The sequence below is a fragment of the Ochotona curzoniae genome, unplaced genomic scaffold, assembly GCF_017591425.1.
Source record: "Ochotona curzoniae isolate NIBS_2020 unplaced genomic scaffold, NIBS_Ocur_1.0 contig_64, whole genome shotgun sequence".
Classification (NCBI taxonomy): Eukaryota; Metazoa; Chordata; class Mammalia; order Lagomorpha; family Ochotonidae; genus Ochotona; species Ochotona curzoniae.
Window position 1 is genome coordinate 47,576,229 of NW_024466502.1, and position 21,317 is coordinate 47,597,545.

The window sequence follows — 21,317 nt, forward strand, 5'->3', positions numbered from 1 at the left end:
ATGCTGGATTGCAAGGGGAGCAGACAAGATGAACCGGCACCCATATCAGATGCCAGTGTGGCAGACAACAGTCGAACCCGCTGAGGCACAGTGCTGGCTCCTTAAGTGTGACTCTTCAGTTGTTCAGTCAATTTTTTTCAAGAAAAAGGTTTTCATGTTAAGAGCTTTTTAAATGGCTTTTCAAATGTGGTTTAAGAGACGTTAAAACTTCTAGGCTTTATAGAGTGGGATTTACATTTATTTGAGAAACCCCTAACCAAACAAATTGCACATTTTATCCCATGGATGTAATATTCTTGTTTCATTTGTATTAAATATTTGCTTGTTTGTTTGAAAGGCAGAGCAACAAAGAGTGAGAGATTTCCCATGTGCAGACTCCTTTCGATGACCACACCAGCCAGCTCTAGGCCAGGCTGGAGCCCAAAGCCAGGAGCTCCATCTGGTTCTCCTGCACGAGCAGCAAGAGCCCAGGCACCTAATCACCCTCTGCTGCTTCCCTGGGCACGTTAGCAGGAAGCTAAAGTTCAGAGGCGAAGTAGTAGGGGATTCCTTCGAAAGGACTCTCTGAAATGGGATGTAGACAGCATCGACAGTGACTTAACCTGCTCTACCGGAATGCTCGCCTCTTTTTCTTGTCCAAACTACTGCTTTGTCTCAGAAGTTTGGAGAACAGGTTTTTTTTTATACAATTTTATTTTTAGATATGAAAAGTTTATCAATGCCAAATACAAAGTGGTATGAGGAAGACAGTGTATTTAGACAACGTAGCCTTGTTAAACAGTGTACCGTAAGGATTAAATGTCTGTGTAAAGTATTTTGGCGGGTGTACTTAGAGTTAGAAACACAGCCAGAGCAAGCACTGGCAGGCTGGTTTGCTGTTTGGGATGTGGTTTGAGTCCTGGCACCCCTGGCTTTCTGTCCAGTTTCTTGCTGATATGCAGATGTTGGCTCAAGTCCTTGGGGCCCCTGCCATTCACATGGCATGTCCTGGCTTCACATTGCCCTAGCACTTTTGTTGTACACAGTTGGGGAGTGAATCAGCAGATGGAAGATCTCTTTGTCTTCATCTCTGTCACTGGGCCTTTCAAGATGAAAATAAATGTTTAAAAATTATTTTTTTTTAGAAAAAGCTCATTTCATTTTACCTTATATCTTTCAACTTTGCTTAATTTACTAATTTTAAAAGAGTTTTGGGGTGGATTTTTAAATATTAAATCATGTCATTGGAAATAGTTTTACTTCTTTCTAATTTGGATGCCTTTTAGGTCTTATGTTTGTCTAATTGCTCTGGCCAGAATTTCCAATGATGTTGACTAGCATGAGTGGAAATGAGCTTCCTTAGTCCTCATTTTAGCCTAAGTTTGATTGGTGTGACTTTTTTTTTTTTTATGAATGCCCTTTGCTTGTTGGCCAAGGCAATTGCTCTCTCCATCCTGCTCTCATCTTTATTTCCTTCCTTTTGCTGGGTGTGGATTGGTTTCCTTTTCTAGTTTTTTAAGCTGTAATGCTAGGTTAATGATTGGTGCTATTTTTCTTTGTTAAAAATTTGTTTTATTTCCATGACATTTGACAGAGAAGCAGAGTTTTTCCATCCACCGATTGAATTCCCGAAATGCCTAGATTATCCAAGGCGTTCAGTCCAGGTCCAAGCCTGGCACCTGGCACTGAACATGGGTCGATTTTAGGGACACAAATCCTTGAATCATCATTTATGCCTTTGTTTATTACAATTTATATATTTTTATCTGAGAGATTTACAGAAAGAGGGAGAGAGAGAGAGTGAAAGAGAAAGGTATCTTTCATTCACTGATTCACTCTCCAAATGACTGCGATGGCCAGGATCGAATATGAAGCCAGGAGCCTCCTCCAGGTCTCCCACATGTGTGCAGGGGCCTAAGAACGTGAGCCACATTTGCTGCCTCCCACTGGCACTCATTAGCAGGAAGTTGGGTCACAAGTACAAGAACTAAAACTTGGCCTAGCATTCTGATACGGCATGTGAGCATCCATCCCAGCAGAGACTTAGCAGCTGTGCCGATTGCCTGCACCAATCTTTTTTTACATAGGCATTTACAGCTATAAATTTCCTTCCAAAAACTGCTTTCTGTCCCTCACTAGTTTTGTATGTTTTTCTATTCTTAGAGCATTTCCTAATTTTCCTAGCAAATTGTTTTTTAAGAGTATGTTTTCTAAATTTGTGAATATTTGTGATTTCCCCCCCCCATCTTCCTTCTGTTGCTTTCAATTAATTTCATTTTGGTTGTAAAACATAGTTTGTATTACTTTAATCTTAAAATTTATAAAGGCTTATTTTACAGCCTAACATCTAATCTGTTCTAGAGAAGGTTCCATATGCACCTTGGAAGAGAATGTTGTCTGCTGCTGCTCAATAAATATATGTTAGATTTAATTTGTTTATAGTGTAACTCAAGCCAGAAGCCAGGAGCTTCTTCCAGGTATCCCATCTGGTTGCCAAGACCCAGAGATTTGGGCCAGCTACTGCTGCTTTCTGAGGCTATAGGCAGGAAGCTGGATCAGAAGTGGAGCAGCCAGTACTTGAACCGATGCCCATATATAATGCCAATACTGCAAGCACAAGATTATCCTGTCATGACACTTGCCAGCCTCATAGCTTCTCCATTTTAAAAGAGTAGTTTAGCCAATTACAGAACTCTTGAATGATATGCATTTTTATTTAAACATCCTAAATATTGTTTCTCACTGCTTCTGACCTCAAAGATTTGTAATGAGAAATTCACTCTTAATATTATTGCTGATCTGTTTTGTGTGAGTAAGATGCTTCTCTTTAGCTGTTTTCAATATTATGCTTTGGTTTTTGAGTTTGGTTATAATATATCTAGATATTAATCTCTGTGTTCATTATTGGAGTTTGTTGAGTTTCATGGACGTGTAGATTCATATTTTTATCAAACTTTCAAAGTTGTTGGCTTGGCAGGATGTCTCAATTAGCTGATCTTCCCCTTGCAAGCACCAGGATCCCGTACGGGTTATGATTTGTGTCTCGGCTATTCCACTTCATATCCAACTCCCTGCTTATGGCCTGGGAAGGCAGTCGAGGATGGCCTTGGGCCTTGGGATCTTGCACTCGCATGGAGACCTGCAGGAGGCTCCTAGCTTCTGGCTTTGGATCAGCCAGGCTCCATCCGTTGCAGCCCTTTAGGGAAGTGAACCAGAGGATGGAAGATCTTTCTCTTTTTCTCCTCTCTATAAATCTGCTTTTTCAATAAAAATAAATTTTAAAAAATTACAAAGTTGTTGCCTATTTTTCTTCAAATACTTTTCTGCATCTCTTTGTTTTTGTAATACTCTCATAGTTATTGGAACACTTAATGATGTTCTGAAAATACCTTAGATTTCCCCCTTTTTTTTTCTGTGATTAGCCATTCTCTCATCTGCCGAGAACTGGACTTTTAAAATATGTAATAGAATAACTCTGGAAATCAGATTCCCTCCCCTTGTTTCTAGAGATTGCTGTTCTCACTTATTGAATGCTATAATTGTGTATGGTTTTTTTTGATGACTTTCCCAAGTTGTTTTAGCAAAGACTTCATTCCTTGCTCTGTGTGATTACTGATGCCTCTGTGCTGATAGCTCTGAGGTCAACCAAGAGTTTTCTTAAATGCTGGAATCCAATAGGAGAAAAAAATTTTCCCTTTGATATTTTTGCTCAGGAAGCCCTTAGTCCTAGAATGCTGGGACAATGGCCAGTTTCTGTTCCAATCTCTTAGTAAACTGCCAGGCAAATCAAAACACACATCCCCAGATTATGGAGAGTAGAATTTTTACCCTGGTCCCAGCAAACCACTTCAGGAATACAAGCCACCATTTCTGCAGCTGGCTGTCCTGGGCCTGGGGCACAGTCAGTGGTAGGTAGGAAAGCTCCAATTCGCGGAAACACACCACTCTGTTTCCTTGATAAACACTCTTCCTGGGTACTGTGAATGGTCTGAAGTAGTTAATTTTGACCTATCGTTGGTTTGGTGGGGGGACTGATTCTTGCAGTGTTATACACTGGTGCTGCTATTATGAATTCTTTTTAAAATTTTTTTTATTTTATGATACAGTCCCAAAGGCTTTGGAATTTTCTATACTTCCTCCGTAAATCCCCTCCCCACCACTGATTTCCCCTGTATAATCCTTCATAAGCACTCACAAGTCCATCATTCTGCTATCTAAGCATATACTAACATTGCAGGTATGGATTCTTTTTTAAAAACTTATTTGTTTATGTAAAGTGGACACATTTTACTTATATCACAATGTAGATTCAGGAGCTTACCAGCACCCCCACCCTACTCCTGCTCCTGTCCTCATTTCCCACCCACATTCCGTCTTTAATTTCTTGCTTTTCCCCTGGTATTTACATTAGCATACTCTGATTTTAATTTGCAGTCACAGGTTTAACACAGTATTAGGTAAAGATATCAGTGCCTGGCAAGTAGACAATAATAATAACAGCAGAGAAAAACCAAGAGCAATAAAAATAAAATAAAAAACATACTGATCCTCTAGTATATAAAAAAGCTAATCAAACCCCATAATGTTACTCTCACTCCTATAGACTATGTAACTCTATTTATTAGTTATCACAGATTAGGGGAGACACATGATATTTATGAATTTTCATTTGAGTGCTCACTTTGGCAGCATAAATACTAAATGAATTCTAATTTGAGATAATAATATCAATATTCCAATGGTGAACTGGCATATATTGTCAAAGAATCTGTTTAAAAGGAAACATGCTGATATATATATATATATATACACATATATATGGAGATGGTTTATGTATAAAGTTTCTTCTTGTAGATGATTTACCATTATACCTATTCATCTCACAAATTAATATAGTTGACCAAGAAGATTAAATCTCACCTGTGTATACTACACCCACTATATTATAACTCATTGTTGTTTAGTGAAAATGATGTTTCTTTATTGTGCCTCTACTTGGAGGCACAATCCTTTTCCCACTGCGTATTTGTACGATACCTGCTTAGTCTCATGGGAGAAAATACCCAACACAGTTTAAAACTTGGTGCAGTATAATGACTTAAACAGTCTCCTTAGATAGAGTGTTCATCTCTCTCTGGAGAAGAACACTTAGTTTCTCAGCCTACTTTTTTCCTTTTTCTACTAGTATTATTATTTGGGATGGCTTACGGAGTTGGGGAAGATAGGTAGCCTCTATGATCACCTGGCAACAGTGCGAAGCTGACTATCTTCCTTGGTTTGAAGTTTGCTATTTCTTCTGGCCCAGAAAGTTCTGTGTTAACTTGTTAATGTGTTTTTCTTGTGCCATGGTAAATGTAGGTGATGTGATAGCTGGTGAAGCTCACGATTGCTTCTTTCTGGTTCGTCAGACTAATGATCTCCCTGGATATGACTTTTGGTGCTGCTCTCTCAGCTCTCCTGGGTACCTTGCTTCTATCCAATCTGGAGCGGCACTCACCACCTTTAATTCCAGAACTCAGTCCCATGATCTGCCTTCTAGCTCAGGAAATCAGAATATCAGAGTTTGCCATTGCTGACCTTGTTTGGAAAATGTGTGCCTCCATTTAATGGTCTGACTTCCAAGATTAGCTTTCCGTGTAATCATTCCTTTCATGTTAGATGCTGTATATTATTTCATTTGGTCTCCTTGCATTTCCTTTACTAGGAAAACATAATAATTTTCTAGGCAGGTTTGTGCTTCCAGCAGAACAAGACAAAGACAAAAGTCAGACATTTGAAAAGGCAAGACAATAATGAAAATAATAACTTCCAACATGCTTACAATTAAATGTGTATATATGTGTAGATGAGAGTGATTTCCAGAGAATCATATAATTCTAAATATGCAAAAGCTTTAAATTTAAGGAACACAGGCCTTTTGCAGGCATGTGCATGTATTTGTGGTTAATGTATTTACATCTATATATACATTTTAAAGAGGCATTTATATACATATATGGTTAACATATGTAGTTGAGACACAGTATGTATTTAATATGACAAGGTTTGGTTTCTGTGAATCAATATTTTCCCATGACTAAACATTATAATTTCCCACATTTCATTTTCTTCTATTGTAGGACAGTTCGTGTTTGGTTAAAGAGAGACAGTGGACAGTACTGGCCGAGCATATACCATGCCATGCCTTGTAAGTATCTGAATTCCTATGCTGCAACACTGACTATGCACCCCCACTCCCTTTCCTCCCCAGACTGCCTTCTCTGTATTTCCTTCTTGAGTTGGGAAGACTGTTAGGAATCTCATTATAATAAAAAGTACCGTATTAAATCATTTCAGATTTTCAAAGCTCTCACTATGTAAAGTAAGAAAATTGTTCTGAAATTGACTATATATTCATAGTTTTTGAATAAGATTAATGGAAGAAAGAGTACAGCACACAGATCCTCTGATTACAGCTGTCTCCCTCCTTTTCAACTTTTTGTTTAACTGTTTTATGAAGTACATCCTTAAACAACTCAAAAATTTTGTCCAGTGATTACATTTGTGAAGTAAATTTCTCCTTGCCTTATTGTTGTATCATTTATTCCAATTCAAGACCGCATAGACGATTCAGTTCTTAAAAGGGTTTGCTTAGGATTAAAACATTTTAATGAGAAGTGGATCTCACTGCTGCCAAGACCTTATCTTATGTATATGCCCCTGCACTGATAGACTTTCCAGCACACTGAAACAAAGACGAAGATGTGAGTGAGTGCAAGAAGTTTGACAGAAGCTTCCCTGCAGGTGGAGGAGTGCTGGCCACCTCCAAAATAAGAGATTTCTTTTTAATATAGTATTTTTATCTTTAAGATGAATGAAGTTGGGTGTGCTGTCCCATGTTTATTAAGTTCAAAAGAATTATTTAAATTCAGTGTCAGTTGTATTCACAATTCCTCTTCCTCCTTTCCCTTCAACTCTTAATTAAAATTAGTACCCTAATTTTTTTTTTCAGATTTGTTGTTAGAGCTAATATATCCTCTGGCTTGCTTCAATGTCTCTCCATCTGATAGAAGTACCTCAGTTTCAGAGGTACATGCCACTGGATAGAACCAAAATAAATCCATGCTAAACTATCGATTGATTAAGTGTATGCTTCTGGCAAAGGAATACTGTAATAATAATTTTATTTGTTTATGAACAAGTGAATCATTAAGGATGTAACACTTTTCACTGATTTTTCAAATTATCTGTGAGGCTCTATGTGTGTTAAGAAATTTGTAGTAAATAGATGTTTTCCACTAAGTTGTGCCAAGTGTTCAACTTTTTTTCCTTTGGAGAAGGAACTTCTTTAATCATGAACACAGTAGGTTTCCATTATTTGTACTTCCAGCAGACACATAGGCCTCTGATGAACTTTCTTTTCAGACCAAAGAAGAGATGAGGGTCTAAGTAAATGAAAACAGAAAGGAAATATTCGGTTTTTAGGGATTATAACCTGTCCTTTCTCTAGCTTGCTTTTCATCAAACTTGATAAAATCTCTAGAGGGAAGAGATGGGGAAGGACTATCATTCAGTAATTTCAAGTTGGCTCTGAAGAAGTATAGCTCCTTTGGCTGTGCAGGCACGAGAGACAGACCTGGGGGAAGTAACGGGGGCTGAGGATGGCAAGTAAGGAGTCTGCTTGAGTCTTTCCAGCATTAATAGGAATACTAAGAATACGTGGACTCTGAAAAACTGCTGACCCGTCCCTTCCTACACACACACATACACACACACACACATTTTGTTATTTTAATATTCTCTGTATTTGAATGTCAGTGAAAGTATAGAAGAGATTCTTCATTTAGTAGGCAGTTTGCAAGAAGGACTAAGTTTGCTGTAGCACCATAGCTGGCGTAAGTTGCTCAAGATGCACTTATTGAAAGATTGAATCTGATAATCAAGTTGAGTTTCCCTGATGACATCATCATTCATTTTCCTAGTGACTGAACATGAACATTGAGAAAGAGGACCCTCTGCTACATTTATATAGTTATCTGTGACATTCTAGTAAATGCCACATGCTATTAGAAATGACACTATTGGAATCCGCCACCAGGCTACTGAACCAGCATCTGATTATTTTTTTCTTTTCAATTTGAGGGAGAAAGAGAGAGGGAGAGAGAGATCCACTAGTTCACTGCCCAAGTGCCCAAGAACTGGTAACTCAATGCAGAGCTCTCCTGTAGGTGACAGGGACCCAACTGTTTGACCTGCTGCCTGCCAGAGTGTGCATTAACAAGAAGGTGGGATCACAGGTGGAACCAGGACTCAAGTCCAGACATCCCAGTCTGACTCCAGTGGCATCCTAATTGCTATAGCAAATGCCCACCCCAGAATCCACATTTGAATAAAACCACTAAGTGATTTGATTAGACAATAATGCTGAAGAAAAATTTCTTGTGACATTGTGGTTAATATGTTGATGATATGCATGTATATGTATGAACACATGTGAAACCTCATGCATCACATTGATTTGTAAATACACATGCTGGTCCTTAAGCACTTACTGCATGCCTCCGTGAACGAGCCACCAGTCCAGGTGGCAGGGCTTTGGTAATGAACACAGTGCGTTTGGTGAGAATGACTTCCGTGCTCTTTCGTTGTTAGATGATTCTCTTGCTGCGGGGAGGCAAGAGAAAAAGGGCTGTGTTTGTCATGATGGCAGAGATTGCCTTTTTCTGTTCCTGGGAGTCGTATGCATTCAGATGACACAGTAACTGATTTCTGAGCTAGAATTTAAGCTTTGTTTAACTCGAGCATCTGATTATATAAGGAAATAAGCTACATTTCAATCAGAGAACTTGAAATAGGTTTGGCTCTCCGGGCAACTGTTTTGCAGTAATTTCTATGGGAGGCTGTTAAGGGTTACCCAGCCTTATGCTTAAATGACAAGTGGAATTAGTTGCGAAGTTTGTAAAAAGGTACCACCTCTATATAGGCTGTAACTTAGGCATTATGAAGCAGGCATGACAACAGTTTTTGTTTATACTTGTGCTAGCACGTGATAAGTAATATTACAAATACAGAAGACAAAAAATATTCTGAGCATTTACAATATGACTTATTTTCATTGTTTTTGTCACTCTCAAATGTGATATCTGTTTTCTTCTGGGTAAGAGAATTAATGCTTTGTAGTTCTGAGAAGAAGTTTAATGGAGAAAATGAATTGAAGGCACTGGCTAGATAGCAAAGGCTACAGTTCTTGACAGGGAGCCAGCCAGCCTGCGGGAGGGCGTCAGGCCCTGTGGTCTTGAGGGATTGACTCCTAAGGAACAGTGAAGAGCAGACATCTCCTGATCAAAGACACAGCCCTGCCTGGGGAATGGCTGTGCTCTTTTCCAGGAGCCAGGAGCAACTGGGCCTGCATGGTAAGTGTGCTTGCTCCTGGGCCAATCAGATTTTCCCGGCATTTAGAGTAGGAAGTCCTAGTCCTTGCCTAAGCAGGTTCGTTAAACTGAGAACACAGAAAGCCCAGAGCTCACTGTGCATGGGCAAATGGAGCTGCTCCAGTGAACAAGAGAGAGGAAGGCCACATCCCAGGTCCCACACGTCAGAAATGCCACCTGATGATAATTCCCTCTCTCATCTTCCTAATCCCCTAAATCAGGCTCAGCTTCTGGATTCAAGAGACACCAAATATGCCCATTTGTACCTACATTCACCCAGGGCATTCTCTCTTAGTTGTGACTGAAAATAGTTGAGTAAACTTACTCCTGATCAGATGAATCTTAGTTGTCACCTGTACATTTGGGGGGGGGGGTGTCTCAGGAGGATTGAGCTGTAGCCCTATTGGGGTGAGGGGAGCACAGGCTTGGACAAGAGAGGGCTTGTTAATAAGTAAAGCAAAGAGTAACATTTTGTCCTGTTTACTTCTTTGTTCAGTTCATTCAGCAACTGTTAAGTGCTTATTCCAAACTTGAGGCTGCACAGTTTATTAAGGAGGCAATAGCTACAAATGGCACTCAGTTCGTGTGTTCAGGGTTCTCTCAGTTGCTGGAGAAGACAGGTGTTTGCTGAGGACTAGCCATGATGCATAGGGACTCTTAGGAAAGTAGACAAGGTGGGGTCACAAAATCTCTGAAGAAAATCCTGTGTTCTCCATAGGGCGTTTAGGTAACTGATGCTTTGTATTATAGCTTCCTTTAAGTCAGCTGTTTTTCGTGGATGAATGAGGAATCAGAGCATTTCCTTATTGCATATGATAATACATGAGGTTTCTTTGAGATGGTATTAAAAGATGTGCATTTTGGTACAATTTTTTTTTTAATTTGTGTATGAGGGATCTTCAAAAGATTCATGGAAAGTGCTTATGAAAAAACTGTGTATGAATTTTACATATTTTACACCAAAACCAACTTGTCTTACAATTTCATTTTTGCATGCACATTTTGAAGCATCCATGTATACTTTCAGAAAAGGATATTGTCCTGGAATGTCTTATAGAGTGATTCTGCCTAAGCCTTTAAGGAGAGGCTTTTCTTAGAGTGCAGTTAAATTTCCTTTGCAGCCATAAAAATAATGATTTTTTTTTTCAGGCTTCTAGTAGACACCATTTCGACTACCACTTTTGTATTATGCTAGAGAGAAAAGGCCCATGAAAATTGCAGGCATTCTCCCACTTTGATAGTTGAGATTTTAGGTTTACTTTAGCACCTGGGCTTGCCATTCCTGGGGCCAGACAAAGGAGAGGCGGGGAAGAACCTCTAACAAGAGAAGGGCTTGCAGGTGTGGGAGATTGAGTTTCTCTGTTGAAGGACTGGGTGTCATGGCTGGGCCTGGGAGAACAGGTAATCCTTGGGTGAATAGGTAGCAGGAAAGGGCCCACACCGGGAGAACCAGGACCTCTGTGGGTTCTGCTGTTGCCAGGCCGGACAGGTGGGATTTACTTTGGCTCCTTAATGTTTATGATTTTTGCCCCCAAAGTAGAACAGAAGATATATTCTTAAAGATAGTTAACAAAATAAAAGGCACATGGCAGTACAGTAACCTGTCTCCTTCTTCTCCCCTCCTTCTGCCTTGGCCCCATGGGATAGCGTCCACGCAGCTGGGGCCTCCCAGCTTTCTCATGTGTGGAGTCACCCCTCCATCTGCTCAGCCAACTTAAGCACATGAAGGCAGTCTTGAACTGTCTGCTTTGTGATTTCTATCTAAGGTCTGGTTGAGTGAAAGGCTGTGTGTAAGCGACCACATGAATATTCATCTGAATTCTGAGTTCAGTGGAAATGTGTGTGTTCCTTGTGCCCTTAGCTGATATGCTGTGTCCATGACCGGTTTTGAAGTAATTATCTACCATAATACACAGTGCCCATGTCACAAAAAAGCACCAGTAGGAATATTTTTCATTTCTGGAGACCAGGAGCCCTTTGCTGTCTCTGAAGGAGAAAGTTTCTGCTCCCATATACCACAATCTACTGGTGCTCTCCAAGAGAAAACTGGTTCCCCTGAGAAACTGACCCCTTATCCAGGACGGGGACAGGTGGAGGGGTAAGCAGTCTCTCTTGTTTACTCCAGGTGTGCACAGATAGAAGTGTCTGTGTGTATCATGAAATGCAAAACTTTGAGGGCGGCACCTCTAAGGGCCTGGCACTTGGTGCTCCTGAACTTGCCAATGAGACACGGCCCTCTGGAAACTTTCCCAGAGATCTTCATTTGAGTTTTCTTCTTGTCCTTCTATATACATATCCCTTACTCACAAAGCCTTACTTCTGTCTGTTATTTGGTTTTCTTTTACAGCTTTTTAAGCCATTTTATAATTCTTTGTGAAATTAGATTAGAAAGACATGAGGTCAATAAGCTAAGGCAAATAAAGATGAAGTTTGAACATAGTTTATTATTGTTTATATTAAATTCACCTCCAAAAATACATTGCTCCATATGAAGTAATTAACTGTGTATTTCTTTAAATATTTTCTTTAGTAATGAGCATTTAATCTGTAGGTTAGAACCTGTGCCTCATTGGGAACTGGAATTCAGTTTTCATTTTTGCTTCCAGTTTGCTGAGTCATTTTGGCAAGTCATTTATATTTGCTGTGCTTTGAAACCTAATAAATTTACTATTTGTTCTTCAGTTTCCAAAAATATTTTGATGATTAAACATATCAAATAGCTAATTCTACAATATTTTCAAGGTTTTTAAATTAAAAATTTGTTATCATTACTGGTATTATCCTGCTAGATCTTGTTACTAGGAAAAAGCAGGTTGGTTTGTGAGCTTGTGGCCGGGTTGCTTCCCTTCTCCCTTTGGTTGAGAAGGACTGGATGCAACAGAAAACTTGAAATTGAAGACTTTGTCAGAGGCCCACATAGGCATGTATCTCTCTCAATTATATAATTAATATTAAAAAGAAAATAAAAATTATTATAAAAATTCAGGATTTGGACAGTAAATCAATTTGTCTGTCTCATATCTGGGTTAGGAATAAGTTTTTTTTTTTTATATAAATTATAAAAGTTAGCTTTTCCATTTCTAAGATCTTCAATTTAAGCCTCATTTGTGAGCTTGTCTTACGTCTTTTGCTGGATCTGTTTGAGTTTTGGGGAATAGATTAGTCCCAGAAAAGATATTTAGTCATGAACTTGGTGGCTTTTTAGTGATTGCTTCGGTGACTTATTAAAAAAATTTTAGCTCAATTAAGAGAGCTTCTTAGCAGACTAGGAGATATTTGTATAATTGCATATTTGTATAATTTACGTGTTTGTGTAATTCTATTATTTCAAATAATTCTTTTGTTCCTGGTTGTAAAACATATTACTGTTTATTGGTTTTTCAATATAAATTATTATGGAACCATTTATAAAAATCATCTATTATTATTTTCATTTTTAAAAATAGTAATGTAATATGGAATTTTATCTTTGTGTTTACAAAGAAGAAAATATACTCAAGAAACTTTTGATTTTTAATGGAAATGAAGGAACATATAAATTATCCAGATGAAGGAAGCCACATAGTATCTAATCTGAGTAAATACAGCATTTGGTTAGCATACTCTGGTTTGGTTTTCATCTGACAGAGCCTTTTAAAATTTACTACAGTTGCAACTTATAAGTTATTTTGAAGGGAAAAATGACAACTTCTAATTCAATGTAACTTTATTAATTTTAGACAAGCTTGAAAAGAAAACAACTGGTTAGGTTTAGTAGAGTGCAAAAAATTTGATTTAAATGAAGAATACTTTTTAGTTCTAGACAGTTCAAGTGCTAAATATGCATGTGCTTAATAGAATAAAACATGGGTTGCATACTGCAAACTTGAGCTACATTATCCTATGATAAAAAGGGCTGAATGCAATAGTACTGGTAAGTTAAATTTTTACCTTGTTGGGTGTATTGCCTCTTAGGGGCTCTGCTAAAACCTTCCTTATCAGAAGATCCTGGCATTTTACCTGGTAACCATACCTGAAGTTTTATTCAGTATGTACCAGTGCTTACTTAATTTTTAAGTTCCAACAAGAACATCTCTTGAAACAGATTAGTGTCTCCTGCCAAATGACACCGTTACTATCATAGTCAATGTAATTAGATTTCATAGCTTAACCTTCAATGAAATGTGCTTATTTGACCAAAGGGTAACCAATCAGCAAAGGATGATGAATTAGTCACAAAAGGAAAGAATTATAGACCTCAGCTATAGAAATTAGAAAACTTACCTCCAAACAAATATTTTCAGGTTGCTTCTTTCCAACTACATTTTTTTCAAGGCAAGGGTTATGTATACACACACACATACATTGTGCAATAGAAGTATTGGAAGCACAAGTAACCAGTTCTATGCATTTACTTATTGACCCTGGTGAGGGTGATGTTGGTCTCCTGAGTCCTCTTTGTCTAAGGCTCATATCCTTTGAGCTTTCCCCTTCAAATGATGTGATCATTAAAATTATCACCCACACTGGGGCTTCTCTTTGTTTTTCCCTGAACTTTAAACTGATTAGCTGCCTTAAGTTACAAAGACTTCATTTTAAAAAACATTCAAATGCTATGAAGTACTTAATTTTAGGTGAAAATTTGACATGCCATTAGGTCTGTCCTGATATTAATATGAAAGAATAAAGGAGCTTGTACACATTTCTGTCTTATTTGTACCTTTCATTACTTCTCAAAATTTTACTTTGTTGGGATGTCGTTAGTTTGGACAGAATAAATAGATAGGAAATCCTATTTTAAGATAGTATGGAAAATGGATTCCATATTGTATTATCAAAAAAGTGAGATCATTTCCTTTTACATGGTATAAAAACAGGGGAGAAAAAAATAGGAATCTCAGGCTCAGTGTCATCGTGATCTGTGGCAAGGCCTTGCATTTCTCTCACTGAGTCAGTCACAGCAGTCTCAAACTACATATAACATGACAGCTGTGAGAGGCCTTGGTCTGGGGGTCCCTCCATGGAGCTTCTTCAGTGTGCTTGTCCTTACCCTTGGAGAGGCCGGTAAAGGTGAGGAGGGGGAATAAAAATATTTTCACATTGGTATTTATTTCATCACAGTTCAAGGTTGCAGTTTTGAAAACCAAGTCAGTAGAGGGCAGCTGTGCCCTTCTGGTCAGCCACTTCAGTCTCTATTTGAAGAAAGCAATTTCAGATGGGAAAATAAAATAGTTTCCTATGACCCAGTGTGATGGCTAAATATTAAATAGTCACCTTGCAAGTGCTGGGATCCCATGTGGGCACTGGTTCCTGTCCCAGCTCCGTTTATGGCCTATGGAAGCAGTATAGGATGGCCCAAGGTCTGGGAACGCTGCACCCGTACGGAGACCTGACTCCTGCCTTCGGTTTGACTCTGCTCCAGCCATTGAGGCCACTTGGGGAGTGAGATCTGTCTCTGTCTCCTTCTCACTGTAGATCAGCCTTCCCAATAAAAAGAAATATATATTTTTAAAAGTTTCCTGGTCACTTTGTCTCTAACCTGCACTTCAGTCATATAGCATGTAAAGAAGAGGTCTTCCTTGTGAAGGTATCTCACGTTTGTGTCCTAAATGCAATGATTATGGCTAAATCCTATTTTGTTGGTTTCCACTTTTTCCTTACTGCTAAAGGAATCTTTTTGTCATTTGGCCAAATTTTGCCTTTATTTTCTTGTGTCTCGTTGGCCTTCCCTGAATAGTTTTGATCTTTGGATATCTGTCTTGCATGATTCGGAATTATTTTATATTTGATATGATAAGTAGGCTTTCATCGGTAGCAATCTAGTTCATTTTTGTTAAGGTGAGGTTGGAAATAGCCCTCTGTGAAAGTCTGTCTACTTCCCTAAAAATTAATCTGGACACCAGTATTCGTATAAATTTGCTTCCTTCCTCCTTGACTCTGCCAAGGTCAATGGGAGACCATCCCAGGGCCTGCTCCTGTGGAAACATGAGACATGATGTGAGCGGCCACATAAGGCTCACCCACCAAAAGCCTTTCCCTACACTAACCCGTACACAGGCAGGTAAAATTGCTGTTTCTCCCTGCCACCTCTTTAAGTTGATGATAGTGCCTGCAGGATCACCTGAGTTAAGGCTTGAGTAGCTCTGACTTCTCCCCTTTGGAACATCTTGGGTTCGGGCATATGAGTTCTAGAATAACAACATTTCTGTTAAAATTTCCTTTGTGTAAGCGCCTTTATACAAAAGATCTTTTCTCTTGCTTTTGAATTCTGGTGGTGTTTCTTACTATACATAAGGTGAGTTCAACCAAGGAGGTCAAATTGTCATGCAGCTCCTAAATGTAGTTGCTATCACAATCCATAAATTCCTTAATACAGCAGTGATACCGCTTATATCCTTGTGTTCCTCCTGGAGCTTAGCAAGAACTGTAAATATTTGTTGAAAGAATAATAAGAGATATAGTAAATAGAGGGAAAAAATAAGGAATAGAGAAATAACAATGTAGAAATAGCAGTGTAGCCTATGCAGTGTTGTAAAGTCTTTTAAATCACATTCATGAATCAGTTGGTTTTCTAACTATAGCATTACCAGAAATGAACGGTGAAGGAAATTACATAGAAAATACTCATAGTTGAAATAGTAAGGGTGTTTGTTGGCTCAGCTCTACCCACTTGGGACTACAGTCAGGTTTTGCTTTGTATGTTCATGCTTACATTCTAATAATTTAGATATTTAAAATAAGCATTAATTGGGACAGCAAAATAATATTAAAGACAGTGTCTCAGAAATAATCTTGTCACTTGAACGCAAACATTGTGCTTAATGTGTGTGGAATTTGCATTGTTTTGCTTTTGCTGTATATTAGCTAGCATGATAATGTTCCATGAAATCACTAGCTTTTAATACTCTACACTTATTATGAGATTAAGAGAAGTCGCATCATAACATTTGTGTAGAAGTTATGCCAAATCCATATAGGTCAAGATGATTAAGACCGATGTTCTTAGAGCAGAGCGCTCCATATCCTTAGAGTGCTGTTCCTCAGCAGGGAACTAAGGCAATCTGGGTTTGTTTTGCGACGGAACCAGAAGGAAGCTGGTCAGCTGTACTGATGGGAGTTTTTAGGGAGACTTTGTTTTTGGATGCTTCTGTTTTCTGAAAATGTCAAGGTAGGAGATTAGCAAAATAAGTATTTTATTCAAATTAGAGAATCTTTTGTTGTTGTTCTGGGCTTTTTTTAGAGAATGAAAAGAAATTTCTAAGCAATGTTTATGAAATGACTCTGTTGGTAGAACTCAAAGTTCTTTTATAGTTTCAGGATAATCTAAGTTGGCTGTTTGAATTATGTCTTTGAACCTTTTCCAGGTTTTTTTTTGCCTGTATGACCTTGAGTAAGACATCCAGTCATAACTATGAAAAGTAGAAATAAAAGTATCTGATGCTGATTATGCTTATGATGATAAATAGTTCATGGTCTACAGGGCTACTGTCTGACTCTGCAGGCAGATATTTAGAAATTGTGTTGGACTTTTTAGAACAATCCTTTCAATATGGAATAAATTGTGAAAAAGCCCCTACTCTTAGCAGCAAGCATAGATAAAGAAGGCAGGAACCTGGAAGTGGGCAGTTTAGTAAGCACTCACTCACCACAGGTGGCTTCAGGGGTTAGTACTCAGTTTATTTAAGCTCACAGGTACTAAGTCAGCCAGTCTTGCAGAACAGAGTCCCTGTCCAGGACTGGGTGTACCTGTTCTCTTGGTCACTCTATGTTGACATCGTGTTTGATTTTTTTTTTTAAGATTTATTTATTTTATTGGAAAGGCAGATGTACAGAGAGGAGGAAAGACAGAGAGGAAGATCTTCCATTCGCTGATTCACTCCCCAAGTGACTGCAAAGGCTGGTGCTGCACTGATACAAAGCCAGGAGCCAGGAGGTTCTTCTGGGTCTCCCACACCAGTGCAGGGTCCCAAGGCCTTGGGCCTTGGGCTATCCTCGACTGCTTTCCCAGGCCACAAGCAGGGAGCTGGATGAGAAGTGGAGCCACCGGGACTAGAACCAGTGATCATATGGGATCATGACGCGTTCAAGGCGAGGACCTTAAACATTACACTAAGGCGCCGGGCCCCAACACTGTGTTTTAGATAAAGACAAATTCTCTTTAATTTTCAATCAGCAGCCTCCCTGAATGCCAACAGCAGAAGATACCTTTAGTTCACATGCCCCCTACAATTCCGCTTTCTCTACTAGCATGGGTATATGTTTGCATGAGGACAGTAATGAGATCATCTGCTTCATAGTTAAGAAAGGAGAGGTTGTTTCTGTTTCAGATTGTCTCTGAATGGAACAGAGAGATTGGGGACAGAAAGGTTACACAGCACAAGGCATTGCTGATCTAATCCAGCCAACACTAACGCTGATAGAACAATCTGGGATCAAGTCTTCAGAAGCTTTCCCAGTTTGTTCTAGTCCTTGAGAGGATAACTGAAAAACTGTAAACTAACTGTTTCAGTCGGGAAGTAGCGGGGGGAGAAGAAGAAGCACTCTTAGCTGGCTAGGCACTCCTGAAACAAACAGAACCGTCGTTTTGTTAATTTCATCAACATGTTCATTTCTTTCAGCTCCATGTTCATGCATGTCTTTTAACCCGGAAACAAGAAGACTGTCCATAGGTCTAGACAATGGTACAATCTCAGTAAGTACACATAAATAAGATTTCCAGTTGAAATACTTCCTTTGTATTAAGAGTTACCGATTAGAGTTTTCAAATTAACATTCATTTTCTTGCTAAATAAAGTAGAAGTTGCAATATGGCACGTTGTGGCAAGGTTGAGATTCTTTGCAGGATGATCTGTCATGGATCTCTGCTTACTTGACAAGTCCAGTTTGGCCTGCATGTACACAGTGGCCAGGGTGGGGCATTAGGAAGCTAGCCACTACTGCATGAATCTGCAGGAGTGAGGCAAGCTGTGCCACTAGCTTTGCTGTGTTACTGAACTTAGACCAGATGGTTAAACCGCAATGTCCTAAGCTTTCCCACACAAGCAGCAGAACATGGCAGGGAGAGGAGAGGCGGGGAGGACACACTTTCTCTTCCATCTGAATGTTGTTATTATTGTGTGTTTTGATGTTCTGTGTTCTTCCCTTCTTTCTTTTGCTTTTGGTTTCTCACCTCCCTCTAGCATGCACATGGAATTCTGTAAATGTGTGTGGATTTGTAAAGCAAGAACAAGATGTGGATATAGTCTATAGCCTAGGTCCTGATAAGTATTAATGTTTTGACTATATATCTTGAGGGAACTGAAGTGATTCAAGACTGGAGTTTCAGGTTTTATTCATCTACTTAATCTTTATACATACAAGTGTCTACTTTTCACTAGCCTATTAACTGGTAGCAGACTAATTTGGCAACTTTTCCGTTTTGGTCAAATTGCCTTTAGTGCTGGACTAGGGTGATCTTGCCTTGGAATGTGCGCATAAGAAGGGTCTCCTGTGGCCACAGCATACCAGAGGGTGAACATCTGCAGAACTGAAGGAAATGACCAGCCTCACTCCTTCTGCCCTGCCCCTTGGCATATGAACTTTGAGAGTTCCTTCCTCAACAGCACAGGACCTGCTTCCAGAGTCTACAGGGGCCTTTTCCATGGACTTGATAAAACCCGAGTTCTGAGAGGTAGACAAAGGATAGCAGATTGAAGTGGGCCTAACGTCCAGGCATGTGTGCAAGTCCCCACTAAGGACTTAGGACTGACAGTAATGGAGAATGAGAATAGAAAAAGGCACGCTGACCCTCTCATGTCACCACACTGTAAGGTAGAACTTCAAGAACTTAGAACTTTAATTCTAAATTTCAACCTGACGTGTTCTTGTAGGTTTTGTTTGTCAAGTTTAGAGGATAAGACTATATTTTCTTTACTAGTTTAGCTTGACTTATAACTTTGAAATATATAGACATACAGCATATGGGTCTTTGTTTATATTCTTGCCCTGCCCTCTGCTAATGTTAGAAATGGGCTTGAAATTTTCTGTTTAATCTATGATCAAAAAGTTTGTTTAGTAGCCTTTATGGAAATACTAACCATCACTACATATAAGTTACACCATTAGCAAATATTTGTGGAATTCCTGTAATATCTATTGCATTTGGCAAACCTGTAAACTTTGTTCCTTAGGAGGACAGAAAAGAAATTTATGGAACATATCTTTATCTGCTTTAAGAAAATCATTTTTTTTTTTGGCCCAGCACCATGGCCTAGCAGATAAAGTCCTCACCTTGAATGCACAGGGATCCCATATGGGCGCCAGTTCTAATCCCGGTAGCTCCACTTCCCATCCAGTTCCCTGCTTATGGCCTGGGAAAGCAGTCGAGGATGGGCCAAAGCCTTGGGACCCTGCACCCGCATGGGAGACTTGGAGGAAGTTCCTGGCTCCTGTCTCCTGGCTCCTGGCTCCAGATCTGTGCAGCACCGGCTGTTGCACACGCCTAGGAAATGAACCATCGGACGGAAGATCTTTCTGTCTTTTCTCCTCTCTGTATATCTGACTTTGCAATAAAAATAAATAAATCTTAAGAAAAAAAAAAGAAAACCATTTTTAACTTCATTTTTTATATTTTAAAAATTATTTACTTGAATGGAAGAGACAGAGTTCCCTTCTATTGGTTCACTCCCTAGTTACTTAAAATGATCTAGGCCCAAAGCCGAGAGTCAGGAACTCAATCCAGACTTCCTGGAGAATGTTAAGAAACTAGTCAGTTGAGCCATCACTGTTGTTTACCAAGGTCTGAAGCTGTAGGAAGCTGGGGTCAGGAGCTGGAATGAGGTAGTAAACCCGAGGATGTTCATATAGAATGGAACTTAAACCACAGGGCTTGTTAACCACATGGCTTAATACCCTAGGAGTGCATATTTAAAAGGAGAGCATGTGAAATAAATTTATTTTCAGTAATAAAATAAATAATATCTTAAAAATATTTTAGATTAATAGTAAAGATTTTAAGTAATAAATAAAAAAATTTGATTGTTCAGTAAACTGAAGTGTTTATGATAAAGGGAATCTGAAAAGTGGAACTGAGATCCACATACTGTCCAACAAATCAAAATAGTGTGCAAAACACTCATTGTCCTCAGGAAGATTTGTGCATAACATATAGTCCTTTGCACTGTTGAAATCAATGTGAGTTGTTAATTGCTGCTCATAAATTTGTCTTTGTAGGCAAGAAGGTTGAGCACCGTAAGTTATAGAGAACTGTAGCTATTGAGTATACGTGGACAGACCATGTTAGCCATTATTATTTTAGTAAATGAAACTGCCAGAGAACTAGAACATGAGTCAATGATAGGGACTTTATCTCCTCCCTAGTCCTGTCAGTATGGTATTGAGATAACAAACCTTACCTTTCTCTGAAATTCCAGAAAAAACACAAGGATAAAATCAAAGCAAATCATAATGACACTTTTTTTTTTGTAGTAAATGAAAGGAATGCACTGTAAAGTATATATTGAATAGTGAATTAGAAATGAAATAAAAGAAATAGAGGCCAGTCTTTGAAACATTTGGCTACGAAGGAAATGAAAAAAGGATAAACTCCGGAAAAGGATCCCTGGGAAACAAGTAGTAAGAGGGTCTGGCTCAGCTTGGAGAATTGAGCTGTTGAGAAGGATAGGAACAATTTTTCAGATAGAAAGGAAAGAAATAAACTTCGTTAAATTTAGAGGCGTACAAGAGGAATGATTTCTATTTTTCTTGTGTAGTAGCTGAGACTACCTAGTGAGAGAGGGTAAAGACTGAATGAAAATATTTTCATATCTGTGTTTTTCGCTCTTTTTGTTCTTGTAGCCTAGGTGCCTTTCTCCATCTAATTCTACCAAGTCCTAATTTTTAAGGCCTCTTTCAAATGTTATCTTTTATCCCTTTTTTTTTAACTCCTCTTTTCTTATTATTATCATTTTA

The 21,317-nt window shown here is 38.8% G+C and overlaps 1 protein-coding gene across 1 annotated transcript in view; it reads left to right on the top strand.

Annotated features, from left to right (window-relative positions):
• Positions 1–21,317, top strand: part of WDFY2 (WD repeat and FYVE domain containing 2) — a 159,058-nt gene that overhangs the window by 65,313 nt on the left and 72,428 nt on the right. The window contains exons 2-3 of the mRNA XM_040991464.1: positions 6,099–6,166; positions 17,987–18,060. Coding sequence (XP_040847398.1) covers positions 6,099–6,166; positions 17,987–18,060 — 142 coding nt within the window. The remainder of the gene's footprint in view (positions 1–6,098; positions 6,167–17,986; positions 18,061–21,317) is intronic.